This window comes from Lepidochelys olivacea (genome assembly GCF_965140295.1).
Source record: "Lepidochelys olivacea isolate rLepOli2 genome assembly, chromosome: 22".
In the NCBI taxonomy this organism is placed as follows: domain Eukaryota; kingdom Metazoa; phylum Chordata; order Testudines; family Cheloniidae; genus Lepidochelys; species Lepidochelys olivacea.
Window position 1 is genome coordinate 14,797,025 of NC_140432.1, and position 26,138 is coordinate 14,823,162.

The following is a 26,138-nucleotide window of genomic DNA, read 5'->3' on the forward strand; positions in this document are numbered from 1 at the left end:
TATCTGCTCCTTTAAGATAAACGAGCTGTGAAATAAGCATTATTTCCCTGTTGATACTCTGTGAAATTTGTTAGATTTTCTATACTTTGGTTTTAAATGAAATTAAACAATACACACACAGGAAAATAAAATCCTCAGAATTCACACCTGAGTTCTACAAACTGTCCTCCCAGGGACAGACGGACAGAGCACAAAGAATGGTGAAAGCTATTTACATGTTAATAATTCAGCAAAAATGCTCAGTATGGAGACACACAGACACAACCTTAGGCAGGTCTTGTTGTTTGGTAGCTGATGAAGCCCCAATGGATAAATAACAGGGAAGTAAAATAAACACGAGGCAAAATCCTGGGGCAAAACTCCTGTTGGCTTCAAAGGAGCCAGAATTTCACTCATGATGCTTAAAAATGACAGCCACCCAGGGAGCAGTGGGGCGAGGATCGGAGCTGAGCAATGACCAGAGCAGTGTCTTTACAAATAAGGTGCATTTCTTTTAAGGGCGGGGGGGGGGGGGAAGGTAAAGAGGCTCCTGGCTCTAAACATTTAAAGAAAGCAAGAAAAGAGCTTTAGAAAAGGGGAGAACCGTTGAGTAGGGAATAAAGTACAATGACATTAACTTGGGAAGTCGACAGGGTACCAAAGCTCACATCTAGATGCAGGTCTTCGGTGAAATGAACGTGGTCACCTGGGTTCAGTTCCGGGGTTTCTGGGATGTGGGTGTGGTCAGAGACGGCACTGCAGACCCTTCTCACGGCAAGCTCTGAAATGAGCTAGGAGAAGGAGGAGTGTGATATGGAAATCCTTCCAGACTGGCTCTTGCCAGGCAAGGTAGAGCATCGCGGAGATCCACACGCATTGGACAGTGTTTGGTGCTGCTGTGGCTAAGTGGGGGATTATTCTGGTTAACACCTGGAGGGGTGTTAAATTTCACTGCTGGAGTTGAGAATCTCCTGTGGGAGGTTCAGTTACAGCCCGAGTCTCTAAACAGTCCAGCTGTGCTGGGCTCCCATAAGCAAGACCTTCCTTCTGCTGCACTTTGAAGGCACCCTCACTCCAAACTTTGCCCCAGAAGTTGGTCCATGGCTAGAAATCAGGGCTCCCTTTGTGCATGATGGAGCAGCAGCCTCAATGGAGATAAGAGGGTTGATTCCATCGGTACCAAGATCTGAAAAAAAGGAAACGACACAAATGCACCGTTATTTTCCTTTCCCCTGAATTGGGAGCCCATCGTTATTTCATCTGTAGCCCTATGTAGCCGGCAACTGATCCTCTAAGCTCAGAGCAAAACTCAGGGTGGGTTGCACTATAACCAAGCCAGTCTTCTCTGAATGACCAAGAAGCATCCACCTTGCTCAGATTTCACGTGTGCGGAGTCACAGGGGCAACGTAAGATCAGATACTGCCTCGTCGCAGGTGTACTGGGGCCGAACAAGTTCCTCCACGATGCAGGAGGCCCAGCAGCTGCTGACACACCCTCCATGCTCTGGGTTTGCTTTCTGCTAACTTGTCGCTGATGTCATGAGCAATGCTGGTTGGGAGCAGGAGCAGCAGTGGCCGGGGGGGAGGAGAGGGACACCAGCAGCAGCACTGAACTTAGCAGCGGGGCACGTGATTAGAAACAGCTAGAAGGGCTTTGCCCCAGAGCATGGGGAATCTGCTGGGGACAGAACAGACAAAGCCCCGGGGATACTTTTCCTCTATCTGCCACCCAGCACCGCTACTGTGAGCGGACACAGTGGGTCAGTCCCTGGGAGGGCAACTGGGATGCGGAGGACGGGGTCTAAGTAGGAGCAACAGTCAACTAAATCTTCTCCTCTTCCTCTCTCCTTTCCCCCACTGTACCTACTACATACAGAAGGAAAGCATCACAGCCCCTATACCTGCTCACACGCTGAGTCTTTGCTAGCAGGACATTTCAAACAAATGTGGCCTTTTCTATAAGTTTGGAAGCAGAAACCAGCCATTCCTCATGGACCCTCAGAGTGAGCATGAAACCACCACAATGGAATGGCCTCATCTAACTTTGTTTTTCTAAAGCCCATCACTATAGTATGCAGCGAGCTCTGAATGTTCTTCTTGAGGGTCCCTTTTGCTCCCCCACGCCCTGGGCATTAATGCCAGGTGCTTCCCATCGCCTTACCCAGAAGGATTGAAGTTGGACGAGTTCATTGTGGCTTTAGAGTTGCTCTGGGATGCACTGGGGCTGCTGGCATGGAGCCCTGTACTGGGGGACGAGGGCCTGCTGGTGTTCCCAGGGGAACATGATGATGTTACTGCACGAGAAGAGAGACAAGAATGAGGCTCACCTCTTCTTTCCTACTGGGGAGCAGGTGCATCTGTCCCACTACTCTCCTTATCCCTTGGCTTGCTGCAACGGCAAATGCATGTTAACTGTGCCCTGATCTGACAAACTAGACACCCCTACACAAGAGGTCAGGGGGCATTCTCCCTGCAGCAAAGCACAGTGACTGGAGCACACGGTTCCTCCAGTGTGAGATCCGCCAGGTCTCTGCTGAAGAGATGCCAGAATCTTCCTCCAAGGACACACCCCGTGGAGCATGTTCCCAGCCGCAAACCCTCTGCCAGAACTTGAAGGCAGTGGCAAGGCAGGTGGGAGGGAGGCAGCTGCTTTTGGGGATAGAATGGAAGGAAGGAAGGAAGGAAGGAAGGAAGGAAGACAGCAGAAGGAATGGGGAGAGATTGGAAGAGAGCAGGTGGAGGAGTTTAAAAAGATAAATAAATCCCAGGCTGGGAAGTTGAGTCTTGTTCCAAAGCCCTTCACATTAGCACAGAGAGACTTGAGCCCCTGTGATAATCATCCTCATCATGCCTGGGAGCCCTAGTCATTGAACAGGACCCCACTGCGCCAGGTGCTGCACAGATGCAGAACAGACAAACAGTCCCTGCCCCCAAAGAGCTGACAATCTAAATATAAGAGGAGAAATAGATAGATCCAGAGCCAGCTCCTCTCAAAGTTCAGGAGTGTTTGGATCCAGGGTTTTGCTCTGGTCCCTTCCATCCCTAAATGGCATTTGCCTGCCATCTGCGCCCGTCGCTGCTGAACTGGCCATGTCAGGCAGCTAATTACAGTCAGTCCAAGAGCCCATCTAGGATGGGCTGCAAATGTGGAAACAAAAGCAGCCTTTGGATCAAATATAAGGTCTAAGTACTGATCGGCCGCAGAGCAAGAGGGAATTTGCTATCAGTGAAGGAAAGGAGAGAGGCATCAATTCTTGAGCCAGGCTTACCTGTCCCAGGCATGGTGCTGTGCATCGGATTCACTGAGAGGGGGCCCAGGGACCCTGAGGTAGAGACCTGGAAGGGAACAGAAGCCAACAGTGAATTAGTGACACACAGTTATTAATAAGAACATAGATCCCGGAGTGCCATTCCCTTAGTAAAAAGAAAAGGAGTACTTGTGGCACCTTAGAGACTAACCAATTTATTTGAGCATAAGCTTTCGTGAGCTACAGCTCATCCGATGAAGTGGGCTGTAGCTCACGAAAGCTCATGCTCAAATAAATTGGTTAGTCTGTAAGGTGCCACAAGTCCTCCTGTTCTTTTTGCGAATACAGACTAACACGGCTGCTACTCTGAAACCATTCCCTTAGTAGTACACACTGTCACGCACTAGCCTCCCATTCCCACAGGAATCCCTTAGTCTACTCTGCACACACCCACACAGATTTCTTATCCAGATACAGTTCAGATTCCCACACATGGTTCCATGGGTATTATGATAGAGGCGCACCATTCCCCCTGGGCAGCAGACTGGACCGTGCATGTGTAGATGCCAATCCCTTCGTCCCAGACACAAACACACACATGCTCACTCCAGGGCCGGGGCTCTCAAGCTTTTTCCACAGTGCGGAGCAGATCTCAGACATGTCCTCTCCCATCAGCCATCCCACGGGGCGGCTCCCCACACACAGAATGTTGCAGTGGTACTAGAGTGGTTGCTTGCATGGACACGTTATGGTTGGAAAACGTTCATGTATTTTAAGCCGCCTTTCGCATGATAAACATTCTCTTCTTTTGCAAAAGGCTACAAGCTCCGGGCCTGAGTCTCTGCCACTTACACTGGTGTAACACCATTGACACACCGGTGTTATTCACAGCGATGTACCTTTGGTGAAGTTGGCTTCACTGGAGTTACTCTGGAGTCACACCCGCATAAGTGAGAAGAGAATCAGGCCCACAGGCCCCTCTCCTCTTCGGTCCATCTCCCACTCCCACTGCTTCTGTTTGTCTCAGCTGGAAACCAGGCAGAGAACCAGCACCATATAACCAGGCAGCTCGCCATGGATCTCCAGCAATTGATCCTGGGACCCTTTGCCAACCACAGGTTGGGAACCTCTAATCTAAGGGAAAGACGGGGAGAGGGCAGCCTCCTTCACCAAAGGATGACAAGAGAGCCCTATCTAAGCCACTACGTTCTGCAGAATCTACACACTGCCACTGTACTAGGATTCCCACTCCCAGCCATAAAAAATCAGACAAGGGAGGCATCTAGACAGTCTCCAATAGTGGCCAGCACCAGATGCATTCGAGGAAGATGCAAGAAACCCTGCAGTTATGGGATCATCTGTCCCCAGGAAAATTTTTTTCCTGATCCCTAATATTTAAAAGTTGGTTTATGTCCTGAAGCATGAGGGTGTTATAAGCTTTGGAATTGGGCTGTTTGCTTGTTTATTTTCAAACAAAAAACAATGTGCACAAGTTTTTGCAAACACTTGTGATTTTTTTGGGGGGGGGTGGTGGGGGGAGGCATTCTCTGACTGGCTCCACAGCTCACTGGAGAATTTTTTCATCAAAAATATCTTCCAATGAAAAACATTTTCAGGTAAAAATTGCCAACATTTTTTCATGGTTTTTGACCAGCTTTGCTCCCCGCCTCTGACTGGCAAAGCTTGTTCCATTTTTCTGTTTGGGCAAAATTCATCCCAGTGCAGAGGGACGAGCATGATGCCTAGAAGTGCTGCTGAGGATCTCAACATGGGTCTTAAGTCTGGTCTACACTACAGTTAGGTTGAAAAAAGGCAGCTTACGTCAACCTAACTATGGAAGTGTCTACACTAAAATTTTGCTCCCGCCTAAGTAACTTGCCCGCTACACAAACTTAATAACTTCACCTCCCTGGGAGGCATAGAGTCAATGTTGCTGTATTCTGACAGGTTTCAGAGTAGCAGCCGTGTTAGTTTGTATCCGCAAAGAGAACAGGAGTACTTGTGGCACCTTAGACACTAACCAATTTATTTGAGCAGAAGCTTTAGTGGCCTACAGCTCACTTCATCGGATGCATAGAATGGAACATATAGTTAGGTCAACGCAGTGTCAATGTAGACACTGCATTGCTTACACCGACTGTTGCTGGCTTTCAGAAACTGACAATTCAATCGGTGCAAGCGCTCCAGGTGAAGATGCGTGCTGTTGACACAAGGAGCAAAGTGGACACACACACAAGTGATGTAATTACTGCGGCAATTGTACGCAGACATAAGTTAGAGTGACTAAATTTTGTAGACATGCCCTTATTTTCAAGTTCTGTTAAATTATTTGTGAAGAGACTTGGAGGTTTATAAACCTAGACCAAGATTTTCAAAAGCACTGAGCACAACCTTTGAAAATCAGGGCCCTTCCAAGTCTCTCAAGTTGGACACAAAATCAGAGGCATCTTTAACCACTAGTCACTTTTGAAAATCGTGGCCTCGTTCTTAATGACTTCAGTGAATTTTTTTCTTTTCAGGGGGCTGAGTTTTAATTCCTGGTCTGGGGCTAGCTGCCAATTAAGATTTTTGTGGCTGTAGTTAGCTTTGGGGGTGAAGGGGTGATCTACACCTATTGTTTTTATTTGTATAAATCTAATCAAACAAATATAACAAATTGTTTGGCATGATCAGAATAGAATATAGGGAATCCTGATTTCTAATATCACACCATCTGGAGTCATCATAGAATACCAGGGTTGGAAGGGACCTCAGGAGGTCATCTAGTCCAACCCCCTGCTCAAAGCAGGACCAAACCACTGAGCTATCCTTCCCCCCAATACCCTCTGTGGGCTGATGGTCACACCATGTGCGTGCGGTGCCGGCAACCTGGGTTCGAATGTCGCCTGGTGTGCGTCTCCGGACCTTTCTGCAATAGCAAAAGGGGTGCCGCCCTCCTCCTCCTTGCCTGTTGAAGCTGTTCCACTTTAGTTAAATGTGCTTTGGGCCAGCCTCATGGCTACTCTCACTCTCTAGTCCAGTGGTTAGGATACTCGCCTGGGTTGGGGGAGAGCTGGGAGGGATAGCTCAGTGGTTTGAGCATTGGCCTGCTAAACCCAGGGTTGTGATTTCAATCCTTGAGGGGGCCCATTTAGGGATCTGGGGCAAAAACTGGGGATTGGTCCTAGTTTGAGCAGGGGGTTGGACTAGATGACCTCTTGAGGTCCCTTCCAACCCTGATATTCTATGATGAGTGAATAGCTCATGTGATCATACTTCAGCTAACAAGTTCATGGCAAATCTACTCACAAAAACTATTGCTTTGAATATTTATTGCTTGCAAGTAGCTTGTCCTGCTGTGCATGGTTTTATTTTGCTGCTCCCTGACTGGGTGACTCCCAAACCCACCGAGATTTCAAGATGAGACAATCCCTTGTGAATACATAATGACTGCCCTGCCCCCATATGAATCCCTAGCAGCCTTCAGCACTGCAAAACAGACTCCTGCCACTTGAGCTCAGCTCATTAACTGGCAGCAGTATTTGGCTGTTATCCACAACACCCACTCACCAGCAGATTACAAATACACTACTGAACGAATATTTGTGACGCTTTCTCTTTACGCAATCACCCTTTCCAACAAAAATTCACTCATGAAAACATTCAAGGACAGTGAATAAAAGAGGCCAGTGATACAGTCAAAGCGAAGTCACTGAATGAGTGTTTGCAGACACTTCTGCAGCAGGATTCACCTTGTACTGTAGCCAGGCCTATTAGACTGTCGACAAGTTCCAGACCTGCCTTAATAGGAAATCCCTGTGTGCCAAGTCAAAGTCCGCAGTTACTGAGGTGGGCGAAGAAACAGGGAGTGTCTTGTATATGCAGTGCCTCCCATACTTGAGAGCAGCTCATGCTCTGTAGCGAGGCCACAAAGGATTGTGCCACCTCCCCCTGGCACTGCCATGTACTCTGAAAAGCAGAGAGCCCTGTCTGCACGTTAGGCTGTTAGTGGTTATAACGCTGCACCACCAGGCTTGGCGAGGGGCGAAGGAAGCTGCAGCGATGCTTCCTTCTGGTCTCAGATATCCTGACTCAGCAGCGCACTTACACACGTGCTCAAGTCGCATGGAAGTGGCTGAAGCTCAGCACTTGCTTAAATGCTTGGCTGAACTGGGTCCAAAGGGGAGAAATATCACTCGAACCTGGTTCGTTAGTTGTGGCTTCACTTCCTGGTTGGATGAGAACAGGTCCTGGAGCAGTTGTGTTAACTAACATGACATTAAACACGACTTAATGGGCAGTGTCATGTAGTCAGGGAAGAGCTTTGTTTAACATCCTGTCAGCCGGTCATGGTTTACTCTATGTTTTCCAGCTGGGTTTACCCAGTACCAGCTGGCGCCTTGAACAAGACTTGGCTCTGTTTAAATGACTGCAAAGTCACATTTAACATCATGTTAGTTGGCACGACTTCCTCAAGGCCATGCTCTAACACATCCTCATTTTCTAATCCTTTGTGTCTTGCTTCTAGGGGGCCCCTTCCAGTCTCCCATCCCTATAAATTCTCCAGCCACCACCACCTAATTCCACAGCAAGAGGGGAAAAGGGATAAACTGGCAGTCTTGTACTCCACCCACTGTTCCAGAGCAGTTCAGTGTTTTTTCTCAAATGTTCTGCATTGAGATGTAAACCACCATTAGTAGGCTTCAGAGTTAACAGCCCACTGAGCTGAATGAAGGCAGTTCTCACCTGTCAGAGCTATTATTGAAAACTCAGTCTCTATAAGCATTTGAAAGCTTTTCTTTGCAACTGTAAGGACCCAGAAACATAGGGCCGGATTTTTAGCTGGTGTAAATCAGCCTATCACTTTACTGATTTACAGCAGCTGGGGGTCTGGTCCTTATTTTAAAAAAGAGACTAAACAATTACATTCTGCGGAGAGGGATGAGGCCATCAGACAAGTGCAGCCTGGCATGCTGAATACCAGCTCAATCCGTCCCCTGCACAGCAGCATCTCCATCCCTTTCCCCTGGAGGTGCTGGGGAATCAGGTGTTGTCAATTCCATTAACAGTGCTCTTCCCACTGAGTCAGTGGTAACCAAAGCCCCAGCTAGAGGGAACTGCACTGCAGGAAGTGCAGCTGATGATTCAGTCGATAGTGCTCCTTCCACTGAGTCAGTGCTGAGCCAATGCCTGCTAGAAGCCTCCAGGGTGCTGTTGAAAGTGCCGTATTTTGTGTGCAACTTAAAACGAAAAAAGGTCAGGCCCACTTGCTCTAAGGGTATTAGCTCCAGGAGCATTTGGGTAATGGCATTCTGATTACCTAACCCTCCCGCTTTCTGTTTCATCTGTAAAGAGTTTGGGGCCAGGTACGCTTCCGTGCCATGCAAATGTACGAGATGATCTTCTGTTGCTGCCTCCTTTTCCTGCAAACCATGTGCTTCCCTAGCACCCTGCTACGCTTGCTGCCTTATGGAAAGCAACCAGTACCCCCTGGGTCCACCAGGGCTCACCAGTCTGGAGTTGTAGATAGGTGATTTTATGGGGGATGGCACTGGACAGCTGATCCGCTTCTCCTTCTGGCGCCGGTTACAGAACCAAACCCGAACCACTTCCTTTTCCATGGAGAGCTGCTCTGCTATCATGGAGATCTCTTCCGAGCTGGGCTTGGGGTTCTGGTAAGAGAGGGCATTAAGTGAACAAAGAAAACCCCATAGAACTAATCTAAAATCATTAGTGGGCTATATGATCTCCCGCTGTTTGAGTGGCAAGAGGAGAGAAATCTGGAGTTAGCTTTTAACTGGGGAGGGGAGAAGATTTGGCTCTCTCTATGGGAAAGGGTAGAGACCTGGTGGAAGGTCCACATTTTGAGTCACACTGGTGTCTAGTTGAGTCAGTGAGGATGCACAGGTGTACGCTCTATGCATATAGAGCGCTGAGCACCCCATTCTAAGAGCCTGAGATCAGTATTGAAGGAGAAGCTACCACCTAAAGAAAAGCTAGGAAGGATAGTCTTGCGGTGAAGGCACCGAACAGGGATTCAAAAAATCTGGGTTCTACTCTCTAGATCTCCCCCAGACTTCCTGTGTGATCTTGGGTAAGTCACTTAATCTCTCTGATCCTCATTTATACAACAGGGATAACGAAACCTCCTTCCGCCTGCCCCCTCATTTTGTGGAGGTTAAACTCTCTGGTGCAGAGATGCTCTCTATATGTTTAGACAGCACCTAGCACAAAGGGGCTCCAATCTCAATTAGGATCTCTAAATAATAAAACAAGAGCTTAACACTAGGATATTGAGCAAGTTTCCCCATTCTAAAGGACGCCTAGAACAGGAAACTCCATGCTGGCCAAAGTGGGCATGTTCCTGATAATTTGAAAGAGGCTGTCTATTGTTTTTTCACCAGCCCTAGAAGGATAAGTTTGATACAATCAGATTTAGGGCAGGAGGAGGGTAAAAACTGGAGCCCGTTGAAAATTTTCCATCTAAATTGTTTTTTTGGAGGAAAATGGCGTTTTTGACTGAATATGTTTGTCAGCAAGACGTGTCTGCTTTCTGTGCCAAATTCTGATCTTTCTTTGAAAATCTGAATGTTCTAACCCAACCAAACCCAAACAATCTGCTGAAATTGATAGGCATTTGTGAAATATTTTGGTGTTCCCAAACCTGCCTTTTTCACGAAGAAAAGTTTCCAAGAAAAAAAAACAAAACAAAAGAAAAAAGCCAATGGCTCTTAGCTTAAGAACTAGCAGGACTTTCTGGGTGGGAAATAGAGCTCACAACATGTGGTAAGATTTTCCCCTCACATCTTGAAATCTCTTCTCCAGCGTGGAACGAATGTTGGTCTCAATACTGGTGCGTTTCTTTCTCTTCCGCCCGAACATCTCGCTCACTGAAGGATAGGAATTAGGGGTACTCACGGAGGAGTCCAAAGGAGTGGATTCTGGGGGAAAAGAAGGAACAAAGGGATTCTGGGGGAAAAGAAGGAACAAAGGACGATTTGGCAGCAGATATGTTCATGTTGAGAGGGTGTTTTCTCTGAAGCTGACCACCAGTGACAACCTGCTGTCCTTATAACTGAAAAGGTCAAGAGTTTGTCCATGCCCATGGGGCAAAAATGACCAATTAAAGGCTGCGAAAGGGCCATTCCAGAATCCAACATTTGTTGGCAGCAAATGTACTGAACGTACGCCAGATAGTCTTAAGGACCTAGCTAGAGATCACTCCGCGTGGTGCTAGGTCCCCTTGGGGTTTGCCACAATGATCATGAAGATTTACTCATGATTTATTGATTGATTGAGTTTTGCTCCTGAAAGCTGGCTTGGAACCGCTGCCCCTCCCTAAACACGTAAAAGATCCTGGTTCAGAATACTATATAGGAACCCCTCCTTCCCCAGCGGTAACACTTTTAACATTGCCCAAAATAGCCCCAAATCCCAGCTTCAATTGGGGCTGGTCAGAAAAGGTGGAGTGAACGTTTCCCCCAAATATTGTTTTCCACCTTTTTGATGAAGTTTCCCACCCAGCCACATTGAGCGCCAAGTTTTCAACTGTCGCAAACTGGTGTCGCTCCAGTGACTTCAATGGCACTATGCTAATTGACACCAGCTGGGGATCGGGCTGGGTGTTTCGCCTCATATTGCTGAGACAGTCCCTGTTGCAATAAAATCAGCTGAATGTGTCCAGGTCACCACTGGATGGGATGTCAAATTGCTCAAGTATATGTGGCTACAGTGTCCCTTAGTGGCTTTGCAGTCTATAAAGGATACATACCATAGGACTGCTGGGCTACAGGTAATAAGGGTGTCTCTCAATAATAAATATCTAGCTCTCATAATCATGGTTCATCAGCAGATCTCAGGGCACTTTATAAAGGAGATACGTCTCAATATCCCCCATTTAGATATGTGGAAACTGAGGCAGAAAGTAGCAAAGTGACTTGCCCAAGGTTACCCAGCAGAATAGCCAGGAAAAGAACTGAAAATCTCTTGAGTCTGAAGGCTACATGCTGTCCAAAAAGCAAAACTACTTCTCAAGTGGCTGAGCCATGTGTTTCTGGAATAATGGGACGCCCTGTTTGTGTAGCTTGCAACCCCATGATAACCAGCGATGGGTTCTGTGACCCTGCCCTTCTTCCTGCAAGTGTATCCCCGGTGAGTGTGTGTTACAAGTCCCCCTTGGTGCCCAATTCCCAGAGAATAGTAGCCTGTCACTGCCCCAGTCTGGGAGCTTTAACTTGAGCTGTAGCAGCTTGTGCTTTTAGCTGTGGAGGCCCCGGTTCAATCCCCGCTTTGTTGGCCAAGAGGCAGCCTTCACACAAGCACGGCATTGTGCCCTACCTGCATCACTCAGCCACTTCTCCAGCAGGGGCTTGAGCTTGCACATGTTTTTAAAGCTCAGATTGAGAGCTTCGAAGCGGGAAATGGTGGTCTGGCTGAAATCGTTGCCGTACAGCTTACCCATGGCCAGTCCAACGTCACCCTGCCGGGGGGATCAGAATGAAAAGATTAGCTGAGAAAACCCACTTGCAGCTCCCCACCGTGTAATTCACTCCCACGTAACTTCTACTGTAACAGCAAACCAGCTTCCTCACCCAGTCTCTTCTACCACTAGGGATAGACTCCCAGAGCCTTCCTACACCCCAGTATGCACCAAAGAGGCTGCAGGTAAATCATTATGCTTGGTTTGAGGTTACAGGCGATGCATCTTCAAGAAGGGTTTGTTCATCTGTGCTTTCAAGGTGGTGTTCCCATAAAGTGCACATCTGTACAACTCCCCGCCCCGCCCATATCTGCATCAACCCCTCCCTTCTATACCCACATCTGCACCCAACCCTGTCCCTCCTCTCCATGCCCACATCCATACCCAATCCCCCCCACCTTGTGTATCTCACTATTAAACCACTCATCATGAGATTGCCTTTTACCCCTCACCTGGGTGAACCCTAGTTTGATTCGCCTCTGTTTGAAAGTCTTAGCAAACTTCTCCAGCTCCTCCAGGTCACTGGGTTCATCTGATACGGCTGAAGACGGCATGTGTTTTGAAACTTGCAAGTGCTGTGGCTCTAAAGACGGCCCAGGGAGCCCTGATCGTCCCACTGCCTGTTAAAAACAAAACCAGAGTCACAACCACGGAAAAGCCACTGGATTTTCTGCACTGGCCTGCCATAACAAACGTTGCTTGGCGTGGCTGTGTGCCGTTAAACAGCTGCCACATCCCACTGCTGAGGAGTGGGCATGTCAATGGTGGGCAAAATGATCCTTCCAGAGGAGTGTGGGATGAGAAGGGTTAATAAGTTGTTTTAGGGGAGGTGGGCTCAACGTTCAGGATGTAGCTTGGGCTGCTAGAAAAAGGCTGTAACACAAAACCTAGGTCAGTAACGGGGAGCTGGCATTCATTGGGGGTAACAGCGATAAAATAACAGCAAATACGTGGAGCGAAGGGTGGGTATTTAAAAACAAATGGATGAACCGTTGACTCATCTTATCAGCCTCAAAAAATCAAGAGAGCAGCTGTTTGAGTTACTAAGAAGGGCAAAGCTGGGGGTGTCTCTGCACAGCCTTGTGGTTTGGCTTGTGAATTTCCAACTCCTGGCTGGTCTAACTTTGCGTCCCACCTGAGCCCCCCAAAGCCCGGCGTGGCATGGGGAAAAAGGAAGATAAAAAGGTTTCTACATCAGGGTTCTGCTTGACACATGTGGGGTGCAGGCCTGGAAAGTATTCAGTTTGCCTGATGAGCAGAGGAAGGTTTTTGGCACCCCATGGAAATTGAAATTGGCACCTATGAAATTCCATTGCCTGCACAGAGAAGTGACCAACCAGAACCTGTACCTCCTCAAGAGCACTGTCTCTGCGTGATCCCACTGAAGGACATAGGACTTGAAGGATCTGAAAGAGCAGCTGGGAGGGGCAAGTGGCTCTCTCCAAACGGTGCCAGAAACTCAGGGCACAGGTGCCAAGAGCCAACAAGCGGGAATGAACAGAGGCCGCCACAAAGGCAAACAAATCATCAAAAGCAGATGCAGATCGGAAAGGCTTCCGAGGTTACCACTATTGTTTACAAGCACTTGCATGGGGCCAGGTGCTTTACAAGGCTGTAAAAGATACTGGCCTTGCCCTGAGGAGCTTTATGATCTATGCAGGAATCAAACACATGCAGGGGCAAGGAAGGGAGGCAACACAATGCGGTGGGAATGAGTTATGAAGCTGCAGCTGCAATTGTGATTGGACAGGGGCGTTACAAGCACTGTGGATTGGGTGCGGGTGGTGGTGGGGAATAGGAACTTGTTGGCTTCTTTGAAGAATGACATCTCACTGAGGCAAAGGCAAGCCAAGGGCTTCCTGGCCTAGGGAGCGGTTTGGAAGGGGTCGGAGAAGGAGATGGAAAGACGGGAAGCTTGGGTGGAACAATAAGTCCACAATCACAAACGAGCACCCACCAAGTGACACGGATCTTCCCCCTTGCAAGCAGCCTCAATCAAGGCTGGAATGAGCTATGGAGATGGAACCCCTTTCTTGCCTCTCCTCTCTCGCAGGGGGAGGCAGGTTCACAGATGAGTGTGAATCCCCGCAGCCTGGGCTGCAGTCCACTTCCTTGGCGCAAATCGGCTGCGGAACCTGGCTAGCTGTTGACGTGATGCCAAGAATCAATTTGATCCCGCTTCCAGCGGAGGTAGCCAGAAGGTAGTTTACCTGTGATGCTAGGCTGGGTCCAGGCTGCGAGAGGATGAGGCTGCTCTGTTGCTGGGGAAAGGAGAGAATGTTTGGTTGCAAAGCTGAGGAGAGAGGAAGAGAGAGAGATTCGATTAGACTGGCCTCGCCTTAAATATCTAGACAACTCTATGTCACACAGCACTGCTGGGCCTTGGAGCCTACAGTGCCAAAAGAGGGGATATGCTGAACCTTCTATGGGACATGGCACACTGTCTGGCAGGCAAGACATACACTGTTTCCAGAGACAGCAAAGCACTTAAGCAGTGAAAGAATGTGCTTAAGTCCCACTGAAATCAATGGGGCTTATGCACGTGCTTGAGCACTTTAGTGAACTGGGGCCTAATTCTTTGTACTAGTGCAGACAGACATTTTCTTATTCTGATGGGCACAACAGTCCTGTGATATTTGTAGAACAACGCAACCGACCTGTTATATAGAGCTTTTTAATCCATAGATCTCCAAAGTAAACATCATCATCTCCATTTCACAGATGGGGGAACTGCATAGCATCATAGGTGTGCATAGCTTTTTGGTATCTGTGCTTAGGTACTACAGGGGTGGGAAACCTAGTACTGTTAGTTAGTTAGCAGTAGATTTCTGTGCTTTCAAACTTTGGGGTATGTGTTGGGCGGTTGTTACATGAGCACACCACAGTTGAATCATTGCTGGATCTTGGTATTTTAACCTACCAGGCCCATTTCCCTCCTGTTAATTATTCTGACTCATCACATCACATCTAAAATCTGACCGAGCTCTGTTACGGTTATTGGGCCTAAATATTTACCTTAACTGTAAGCTCAACTGTAAAAAGTTTAAAAGGTGTCGCAATAACTTATTTTTTTTTGCCCGCTTGGGAATTAACCATGAAAAGTAGGTCAAGAAAGAATGTTTTGAACAGGTGCAAGGAAACAAGACGCAGAGACCCAATTAGTCCAAACAGAAAAATGTCTACTGATAAGATTCAAGGTTGAGGTTGGACTTAAACAAGATGACGTGGGTCTGGAAATTAATGGATCAAAATTGGAGTGGCAGACACTAGGTCTAATTGGTGGACACAATAATGAGGGGATGAATTATGCCTCCCACTTTCCGCCCTTTTCGGGGTTCTTCAAAGGAGACTTTGGACTCTCTTTTTCATCAAAGGTCGTTAATAAAAATGAGAGACACTGCCCTCCGAAGGAGAGCGACCAACACGTTTTGATTAAGTTTGTTTCACAGAATTACTTAATTTCAGTGTCAGTACAAACGCTTGTTTTGATTTTTTGTTCTTTCTTGTGTTTGGTCAGTAAACTTTCAAAAGAATCTTTTACAATGAAAGCTTTTGGGTGCTTGCCAAGAAACGGAGTAAACCAGGGCCTCTGTAGAAAATCCCCCGAACCTTTGTATCACTCTTTTAAATGTCAGACAGTGAAAGAGTTGAGGACACCTTTAACTCTTTTGACTCTTGAGATTATATAATAGCTCCTTCGGACAGAGACTTAGTCCTTTTCTTTGACCATTAAAGCACCCGGCTCATTTTGGGCTCTGCATAAATCATAATACTGTCTTGCAGAAATCAGATGATCAGGATAGCCATACTTAGCTCTTTTACCATGCTTATTACCTCCATGGTGCTGTAACAACCTTAACTAATTCATAAAACAAAGCTCCGTGGCTTCCGGAAACTGGAGGAGACTCACTGCATTGACTGTCTTCCTGGAATTTAAATCAGGTGCTTAACATTTAGATTTATAAAATGTACACCATAGAAAGAATAATCTGATTGGCTCAGATTGTGCAAGTCTCCAGAATAATCACATGCTGGTCGAGGTTTATTCACGATTGTTGTGAAAGCAAAACACATTCCTTCCCTCCACCACCCAGAAAAATAAAAACTTGTAATGAGGAGGGAAATTGTACCAGAGATGCAGGCTTGTCAGGGAGTTAAAGTTATGGCCTTGATTCAGAAATCATTGGGTGAAATCCTCTGGCCTGTATTATGGAGGAGATCCGAATAGATAATCATAATGGTCCCTTCTGGCCTTCAGTTGTATGAACCTATGAGTCCAACATATCAGGACCCAAGAAATCTTCCATACTTTTCTCACATTTACACTCAGAGTGCTGCTTTCCAGCACGATGCTTTTCCTGTCGCACATGAGTGCATTGGTACTGACAGCCAGCGGTTCAGTGATAGATGATTCTGATCCTACCCGTTCAGGATAATTAGTTTAGTAGATTATTGTTACATGTACAGCAAGTCGTTTTTTGATATATTACTCAGTAGCACTTGGCAGCACTTAAAAGCCATCTGCGCTAGATGGATTATCCACTCAGGATCGTGTGTTTTAAAGTATCCGTGGCCCAAATCCTGCAATCTGGTTCATACAAGGGGACCTTTAAGACCGCTGAAGTCAAAAGGTTACTCAGCATGGGTATGAGGCTCCATCTATGTAGATCAGATTGTAGCCTTGGGATCTACATTTGTCCTTCCATGACCAACTCTGGCCTAAGCCATGTGTAATGCACATGTATTTTTTAAAAGTTTACCTCCAAAAAGAATATACTGAAGTTAGAAGCTAGAGCGGGTTCCCCATAAAGACGGGGCTCCTGGGTGTTTCCATGTCATCCGACCTGAGACTAATCCAACCAGATGCAGTGCTGCATTTCAACTGAGAGAGGCATTTCTCTGAGGCACGCCTGAGATCAGTGCACACAACCCCTTGGCGGCGCTGCTGCTGCACAGAAGTACAGCTGTGGGAGCAAACCCGAGAGGGGAGAATTTGGTCACCCAGTGGTTTAGTTTAGTTTGCATTTTGGTTGGAGCAGCTGCCTGGCTTCAGGCACAACAGGCGAGAGAGCGATCATGCAGGAGAGAGGGCAAAGGGAAAAGCTTTGGCAATACAGAAGGGCATGATCCGTAACAACGGGAGCAAGACAGTGAACCCCAGTTTCCACTCTTGGTCACCATGGCCTTGATCTGGAGTGACTCTCCTGACGTCAGTGGATCGATGCCACAGAGATCAATGCCTGGCCCTGGATATCACCAGCTCATCTACTCCAGGCTCCGGGGTGGGTTGGTTCTTGAATCACTCCGCGTACCTGCCTGTGACTCCACCTGTACCAAGGGCACTGTATTAATTGTTTTAGTGAGCACTCTATGGCTATTACCTTGTTGCCCAGCCTGGGCCTGAGAGAGCAGGAACTGAGGAACTGATTGCATAGGACCGGGCACCAGTACAAGCTGCTGCAGCGTGTGAAGAGAACTCATATCCTAACGAAGAAACAATGCAGGTCAGATGCATCTGCCACGCACACAGCACCCGAACCTTTCCCCAATTCCCTCCCCTCTGTAAGTAGCACTTAGACACCCCCTCCACCCTCCCTGCCTCCACTTCCGCCTTCAACTGCAATCGACTGCAACTCGGGTAACCTCGCCCCTGCCCCCCCGCCCCTCCCCGAACGCTACAGAACTAGAGCTGCTCCCACATTTTTCACCCAAACCTTTTCCAGCACTGGCTTTTTGCTTAAATGGAATTTTTCCTTTTTTGTCAAAAAAGCAAACCCCCAAACTGTCCATTTCTCTCTTTTTTGTCGATTGACATTTTTCAGTTTAAAAGTGAAACATTTTGGTTTTCAGTTGCCCCCCCTCCAAAACAACAAAAACAAAAAAAAAAAAACAATTAAAAAAATCACTGGGGGAGGAGGGCATTTCAGGGTTTTGACAACAACTCAGAAAATGTCAGAAAAAAATTAAAGAAAAATAAACAAACCAAAAAATTCAATTTTGCATGGAAACCAAACCCCCATTTCCTGACTGTCGCAAGCACAACATTTCCCGATTATACCACCATGGGTCCCAGCTCTGACTCCTTGTGTGACTTTACAGCCTGGAGGCTGGACTTGGGGTGAAATTCACAAGGTCTATGCACCAGCTCAGCCCATAAGGGTCAGATAACCAAGTCCTTGGCACTCACATTGGGATCAGAATTTCAAAGGAGCTCAGCAGCCAATGTGATGAGCTCTAAAATCTGGCCCCTGTTTTGAGCATTGTGGGACCTTAAGTGGTGCCTACGCCTTGGGCAAGGGCTCTGCTCAAGAGTGAATTTCTTCCTTTCATCTTAGGTGCAAGCATAAGGGAGGAGATTTTAAAAGGCACAAACAACATTTGGGCATCTAACTCCCATTGGAAGTTAATGGGAGTTAGACGCCTAACTGCTCTTTGGGCCTTTGAAAAATCTCCCCCAAGGAATATATTTCGTCTCTGATCTAACTCGGCCCAAGTCAGTTGAGTGACTCTAGGGGTGAACCTAACCTTTGCAAAGCAAATTGAATCAGGATTCACAGTTTCTGACTCTGGAAGCCTTCTCCATTGCCATTCCAGCACCTCTTTAAAGTGGCTTTCAAGCAATGAATGCTCCAGAACTGGTGCCACGAAGGACTCCTGGAGTTCTTGAGGCTGCTAAGCCACTTACCCCGGTGATTTGGCTTCCAGGCATCATTGATGATCCTTGTCCTAGGTGGCCTGATCTAGGCTGTACCGGAGATTGCAAGGAATCACCGAGGTCTTCTGTTTTAATCTGCAGGGGAGAGGAGACTAGCTGCATCAGCAGGAAGCATGCACAGATTATGAGGAGCCAGAGCAAGGTGGAAGGCTCAGGAAGTTAGCAGGCTTGGCGTTTGGGGCACCTGGGGAAGATCCTCTCTATTGTACCTGTGCTCGGCATCACACCAACAGTAAAGTCTAGTAATGAGAGTCAGGACTCCTGGGTTCCATCCCCAGCTCTGCAGCAACATCTGTGAATTTGGACAAGTCACTTCCCCACTCTGCTTCAGTGTCCCCACCTGCAAAATGGCATAAGTCTACTGACCCACTTCACCAAGGGGAGGAGGTGAGGTGTCCTTAATTAAAGGCACTCTAATTAAAGCACTTAAGTCCCGCTGACTTCAATGCTGCTTCGAGTCAAGCACGTGCTTAAGTGGTCTGCTCAATCAAGGCTCTGAAACATTTTGTGGATCTTGGAAGAAAAGCAAAGTATTATAACAACAGGTAATGCATGGAAATTGGTGGGGTGGCTAAGTCACTAGTCCCCTTTCTAGGACCTGCTTCAGGTGCACTCCACTGCATTTCTGGCTACAGGGCATCTCCCTGCTCTGGCAGCGGTGGCCATGAGGGTGCGGAGAACAGAGAGGAGAAGAACAGGCGGTGGTAAGATTAAAGCACATGAAAACCAGTACCATTTATGAGTGGCTGCCAGCCTTGAAAGTTCACTTGTCCGGGCACTAAATCTACTTCACCACTTGTGATAATGGGCAAACAAATGCTATTTGACTTGCCTAGCAAAGGAAAACAAAGTTATTTGCCCAGAGCCAAGCGGGCGAGCAGCATTTTGCACACTGTATTGGAGTCAGCCCCGGAACCGCTTGCCCTACTTTGAAGTTCAGGCAAGATTCAAATCCAGATTTCTAGGACAGGAAAAATTCACCAGGGATCAGAACTGGAGCTTTGAGTTTGTCCGGTTCATTGGTCTCCCAGTTACTTTTTATTCTTTCTGCTCCGAAACAAGGCAAAACCCATTGCTTCTTGTTGCATCAGGTGTAATTTGTCACTGGGATATGGCGCCCCCGTGGGATGGACAATAGATTTTGGAGAACAAAGGAATGCTCACACGTAACCATGGCAGGCTGAGTGGAATCAGTGCAACACCAGGTTAGGGTCTTGCTCATCCTCAACTGGGAGGACTGTATCCTGCATCTGTAGGGAGCAGAGAGAACTTTTTGGCCTAATCGAATAGGTCTTTTCTTGAAACGGATCAAAGTGGCAAAATTCTGATCCAAAGCCAAATCTTTGAGGGTTTGGTTCTGGGGTTCTAGTTTGGGTCCTTTCAAGTGACAGTCCTGATCCAGGTCTAATTTTTCCCAGTGTCATGAAAACCCTATGCTTTGGCTCGGGGTTGTGGACTCTCTCTTAGAATCTGGGATGGCTTTTGCTACGAGGGGTAGTTAATGACAGAATCCAAGATCGCTGAAGAGACAAAACCTTTTAATTCTCCAGTGTCCTGAGATGCTAGAGCAGAGTGAGTAATATATAGCTTCCTACCAGCAGAGAGAGACAAGAAACTTAGGTTTTCCCACAAACAATGAGCAAAAAGCATGCATTTTTCAGTCAAGAGGGCTTTTGTTACAGATTGAGGAAAAACAACTAAGAAAGAACAAATATAAGAGTCTCCAAGAGAAAGAGAGAGAACACAATCTCTCTTTCTCACTCTGAACTGAAGCACAGAAACAAAGCTGCCCCTGTGAAGATTAATTTACACATTTAAAGGTGTAGTACACAAAAACCAGAATTATGACAACTCGTTTTGGCAACATGCTGTAGCTATATACACTGCATAAGCTTACTGTGCAATATTAACCCCTTCCAAAGACGGCTGAGAATTCTAATTCTTCCCCACCTCTCAGGAGGGAGTGCTCTTCTACTTGACAGATGGTAAAACCTTTTGATCACTATTGATCTAGGCAGTGTTTGAGTTGGTGACCATTAAATGAAAGGCCCTATGGAATACATCATTTCCTCTCCTCTGAGCCCATCACTCCACTTCAACCCTTTCATCATCACCAAGTTCTTTCCCTTCTGAAGATAGATTTACCAGAAACAACCACATTTAAAAAAAAAAAGTTACCCCTACTTGCAATCATTACAATTAAAGATCCAGCAAATTGCCAAGGGATTCATGTGTCTGTGGCTCACGTGACTCAGGAATCCGAATCCAAACAGCCACCGACAGAAAAGTGACCGTGCCCACACCAAGACAGAGGTGCTTTCTTCTGCCTGAACCTAATTGGAGCTGAGCATTCAAGAACCACAAGCCATTTCCAAACTGAAATCAATTTTTACAGCTGCTAAACGGAATGATTTGGAAGCGTTCCAGGAAGAAAAGGGTGTGTAGCTACATCACAACACATCAGATCCAGAGGTGGGTTTGGTCAAAAAAAAACAAAAAACCAAAAAAAAAACACCCCACCTGGTTCCCAATTTAGAAAACAACATCTCCAACAGCTTGTCCCCCACTTCCTGGAATTTGCCAGTTTTCTCCAGAGAAGATGGGAGGAACTCTGGGTGTAATTAACCAACTCTTCTCCATTGCACCTTATTTCATTAGTGTTAGACTCAAATTTACTCCATCCCTCCCCTGCGTAACGGCTGCTTCTTATCTGTTTACTACTATATGTTTGGGATGTATCCAAATCACAAAGTTTGGGGTGTTTATGCAGATCCTTCCATCTTTGGTTCATCCAGAGAAAGCTTTACAGGATTTCCAATCCCAAGCATTCAACAACTATGAGTCAGGCTGCTATCATGAGATTTTTTAAAATAATATTGTTTTCCCTTCTGGTTTCTGAGTGCACCTAGGCCATGTTTTCAAGCCTTTTCACCAGACCAAGAGGGACAGAATTTTACCTTTTTAAAAAAGAAAGCAGAGATTCTCACATAATCACCTGACTCCAGAAGCTAGGACTTTCTGAAAAATCAGCAACTATAAAGGAGACCCATGATAAAAGTTAGTGTCTCAGCTCTTGTGATTTGAAGCTAGAGAGCAAAATGAAGGTCAGATTGTGCTGAGTTTCTCTGGGGTCTCTGTACGGAGGTCAAGGTAGACTGGTACAAGTGAACAGAAGGGCAGCAGGGAGACGGTAGGTTTCCTTCTCTTCTATGTTAAATTCAGGGAAATTATGCAATCTGCCTCAGTAAAAATGCAATTGCAGATTGCACAGCAAACTATTAGGAATATACTCACTGTGCCCCAACCTAGGGAGAAATTTCTGCAGGGGGATGAAGCAAAATGATGTGCCACAAACAACAAATACTATTGATACACAGATCATATACACTGGGAGGAGGGACTAGAACTCTAGACCTTCATCTGCAAAACCATAGGTATCTACCAACTGAGCTAAAGGGGATCTTCTAAGACTAGTAAAATAGTAGGCAAATTATCCTCTTGGTGATCCATTAGAGGGTGACATAAATACATCACATGAAGCTACTGCATTAAAGGATTACTGGGGTGCAGAAAAGGAATTGTTCCGGCAAATCTAATCTAGATGTTCTCCCTATCTTGACATAGTTTGTTTTGGGGCCTCTGACCCCAAATAAAAAGCAAATGGAGAGCAAGCTAGTTTAAAGGAAGTCCCTTCCCTCATTGACTGGTTGGTCCCTTCACTAGTTGGCTGGTGGGTCTGCTCACTCTGACAGCCAATTGATGGGTTTCTTACCCAATCCTGGTGGGAAAAAAACCTGCATAAACAAAACAAAAAACAAATTGTGGGTAATGGAAAATTATCAAAGCTATTCGGCTCTCTTGCGTAATCCATTGGTGGAAGATGTTACATAAACATTTCATAAGACAGAGAATTATGGAGAGAACATCTCCCAACCTGCCTGCAATTACTACACAAAAACTCTTCCTTACCAACAGAGAGAAGGTTAAAAAAAAGAAGAAAAAGAGAGCACATCTGTTTTGTAACAGATCTATAAACATTTGGCAAAGGCTTACCTCATGAAAACATCCTGGAGACATCCTGCAAGCTGTGAAAGTCCAGGCTCACGCAAGGCGGTTAGAAAAAAGCATGCTCGCAGCTCAGATGTTACAGTGATGAAGGCCATGTCAGTAACAGGTAGATGGCTAGATAGCTAGGCAGGCAGACTGGCCCCACATTTGGTCCTATAAACTGCAGGTTGCATTTCCATGGGGTGACCTCAACACCTACTCTGTCCTCCTTCTTGTAAGACACAAAGTCACCTCCTCTTCCTCAACATTTCTGATGCAACATGATTGCCCTCCCATCCCTCTCTTGGCAAGGCGGGTTTGTATTTACCAATAGTGAGGAACCCTTAAAGGGATGGGTTTGACATAGCACCCCCAAATCTGGATGCTTCTTCTAACCATCCAGACTAGAGTTTCACCCTAGACTGCATGCATGTCGCCACCCTCACCGCATATTACATACACTACACATTAGGCAAAATGGTATGTTATGGGAGGATCCACCTCAGGGTGCTGTGAATGATCACACATTTATTACGTAGCTTGAATTTAGACTGTAAGCTCTCCGAGACACAGACCTCTCCTAGTTATCTAGCTCACAATGCTGTTGCATCTCAGCAGCTCCCAATCATTAATAAATGTATCCTCATAACACTCCAGTTGAGGTAAAGTTGCATTATTATTCCGATTTAACAGATGGTGAACTGAGGGACAAGGAGTTGAAGGGGAAGATTTTAATTCCCTCCGTCACACTGAGTAGTACCTCACTCCACAGATGGTCTCACTGAAATCACTCACAGAGTAAAGTGCTACTAAACCTGAGTAAGGGTGAGTGAGTTGGCTATGGTCACACAGGGAACTTGTGACAGAGACAGGAATCGAACACACAATGCCCAGGGTGCTGCTTTAACCACAAGACCACCCTTCATTTCTTGCCTGTTATGTGTTTATCTGTGAAGTACCTAGCACCCTTATGGGCACTATGAAGTAAAAATAATAATAAATAATAGCAACAATATTTATAGGTTTTCAGTTACCATTTCCCCATGTACTATCCTCAATTAACAGATGTCAAGATGTCAGGAACATAACATAAATTTAATGCAAACCCCCCACTCTAAAACTCTACATGTGGCAATATTATGTGTTGGTAGGAAGTTTAGGAGCAGGATTTGCAAAGGCTTTCAGCACAACGCAGCATTCAGAGTTAGGCCATTACTGAATGCTTTGGAAAAACCCCATCCTAAAAGGTACAGAAGTCAGGACATTTATAAGTTATAGTTTCCTTCTCAAACATAATGCACCCACATTGCACCTCTGTGTTATTTTTGTTTTATTAAGCCGGGCCTAATCTTACATTGCACGATCAAACCCACGCTGTTAATAGTTATGCCTTAATATGTAGCTATTCTTATGGGGCTGTGGGAATCAAAGCTTTAAATACACAACAGTTACACCTTAAAATGTGTCACCTGTAACTTTACATTAACACATTTTTGTATGGAATTTCTTTCGTGTTGTTTTGTTTTTGAACAGGGAAAAAATAAGGAAAAGAAGTTGTCCCCTCAAAGCAATGAATTACATACATCAGAACGAACATGTGTAGAACAGGGCAATACAAATGGGGAAGAGGCAGAAGGAAGGAAAGGAAAAAAAACAAAAAGGAAGGAGAAAAATAAACAAAAAAGAGCAAATGAAAAACGAACAGTTTGAATGAGTGCGTTGACTAAAATAGCTGCTCAGGCAGATGTGTTCAGATAAATTGTAATTGTGCGCATCATTAAATTAACGGGTGTTGTGTTTATTTCAGTGTACTGTATCCCCAGACACACAGAGGCTTGTGAGTGCCTTTATCTGGAGATGTGTATTTGCCGAGCACAGATTTGGCAAAGGATGAACTGCGGTCAGCCAGGATATTCTTTCCAACTGATTCTAAGTTATTTTTTTGTCTTGGCCAATATTGCTCGGAGTTGGCCAAGCTGCTTTCTCCACCAAAATCCACAGACCTGCTAAGCTAGCGGTTTATAAAATGAAGCCATTTGAGTTGAATGAGCAGCAGGAGAGATTCGGAGAGACGTGTAGAAAACCGTACGCTGAAATATTACATTTTGATTTAAACCGTGTACTCATCACAGAACCCTGGCAACGCATTCTTTCCTGGCCTTCCCCTCTCCCCATTCATCCAAAATCCAGCTGCCATGAGCCAAGCTTATCTTCATTTCTTGCCCTGCTGCCCTGGTCTCTTTCCACAGTGCAGCACTGCCCTCCCCCCTCCACTCCCTTTCCTCTCTCAAATTCAGGCTCTCCATCTTCAAAGCTCTCCAGAACTCCACCCCTGCCCACATCTTTGCTTTTCTCTCCTCTGCCCCCTTCCTGGGCAGTGTCGCTGACTCTCTCCTAAGGAATCCCTTGGGTCTATTTCACCCACTACAGACCTCTTCCATGCTACGCTGCACACTTGAAAGGGCTCCTCTGGTTCAGTCCTGCTCCCATTGAAGTCAGTGGCAAAACTCCCTCATTGATCTCAATGGGGCCAGGCCTGGTGCTTTAACATTCCCCGAGAGAGTCCTCATTCCAGGGACCATTCTGGCTGGGATGACCCTCCTCTGTTCTGTATAATGCCTCCTGAGCCCGAGAGCTGCCAGTCAGGGCTGGGACCATCTAAAGTGCCGTCTGCTGTGCAGTACTGATGTCCCCAGACCTATCATCCAGGCCGCAGGCAAAGAGGTGCCTGCTTGGCATCTGTGTAATGAGCTGTGAGAACCAGGTTTAGCCACCCCCACGCTGCAAGGCACCTCGCGCCGTGTCCCACATTAGAAGGAAATTATCTTGGCATCAGCAAGAACTTGTGACTGCAGATGGCCTAGACCCAGTTCGACAGTGTTCCTTGATTGGCTCAGGCTAGTTTTGGCATCCCTGGGAGGAATTCTGTCCCAACGCCAGAAGGAATTGGGACACAGCAACAGCAGCCAAAGGGGCTGTGTTAAATACATACAAGCAAAATAAGTAAAGCAAGATCAGCTCTACTGTACAATGTCATTTCTCTTTCCATTTCAGGGGCAGCCTAATGCTTAGAGGAGGGGGCTTGGAGCCAGTGTTCCTGGGACCTACTTCCAAATCTGCCACTAACTTCATTTATGGCCTTGGCGAAATCACCATGGGACAAATTTTCCATGGAAGCGTGTTGCTTTAATTGGTCTGGCTGCCTGACTGGAGCCAATCCCGCGGCCTGATTTCCAAAGGTGCTAAATACATGCAGCTCCCACTGATTTCACAGGGAGTTCCGGCTGCCTGGCACCTCTGAAATATCAGGTCTATTGTCGGGCATCCCAAATTAGAGGCCTTGTTTGAAAACTGGCACCTGCCCCCTTTGTGCCTTGACTTGCCTTCTGAAAAATGGGTGTAGCACCCCCTCCTTTCCAGGGTGCCGAGAGGCCTTTAATTAATTAAACACTTGCCGATCTGTACAGATCTTCAGATAAAAGGCCCTAGAGAAATGCAAAGTTGTGTTATTACTGGTAACGATCATGTTAAGAGCCAGCAGAGCTATTTCTGTACATTTTGGTTTATCCAACTCAGGGCTTTAGAAAGAGCCTGGCCCCTAGATAAGTGTCATCTCTGTCTCTGAGCTTAGCTTTTACTGTGCAAACAACTGGTATGTCCCTACAAACAACTTTCTAAAGCCAGGGCAGCC

General features: G+C 46.5%; 1 protein-coding gene across 1 annotated transcript in view; it reads right to left on the reverse strand.

The window, feature by feature from the left end:
- Nucleotides 1–538: 538 nt before the first annotated feature.
- The window catches only part of POU2F3 (POU class 2 homeobox 3), a 61,131-nt gene continuing 35,531 nt past the window's right edge, over nucleotides 539–26,138 (reverse strand). Inside the window, exons 5-14 of the mRNA XM_084611678.1 lie at nucleotides 18,371–18,475; nucleotides 17,067–17,169; nucleotides 13,896–13,978; nucleotides 12,138–12,305; nucleotides 11,544–11,685; nucleotides 10,011–10,147; nucleotides 8,717–8,878; nucleotides 3,249–3,315; nucleotides 2,141–2,273; nucleotides 539–1,165 (exon numbers count right to left, since the gene is read on the reverse strand). Coding sequence (XP_084467804.1) covers nucleotides 1,126–1,165; nucleotides 2,141–2,273; nucleotides 3,249–3,315; nucleotides 8,717–8,878; nucleotides 10,011–10,147; nucleotides 11,544–11,685; nucleotides 12,138–12,305; nucleotides 13,896–13,978; nucleotides 17,067–17,169; nucleotides 18,371–18,475 — 1,140 coding nt within the window. The 3' untranslated portion in view covers nucleotides 539–1,125. The remainder of the gene's footprint in view (nucleotides 1,166–2,140; nucleotides 2,274–3,248; nucleotides 3,316–8,716; nucleotides 8,879–10,010; nucleotides 10,148–11,543; nucleotides 11,686–12,137; nucleotides 12,306–13,895; nucleotides 13,979–17,066; nucleotides 17,170–18,370; nucleotides 18,476–26,138) is intronic.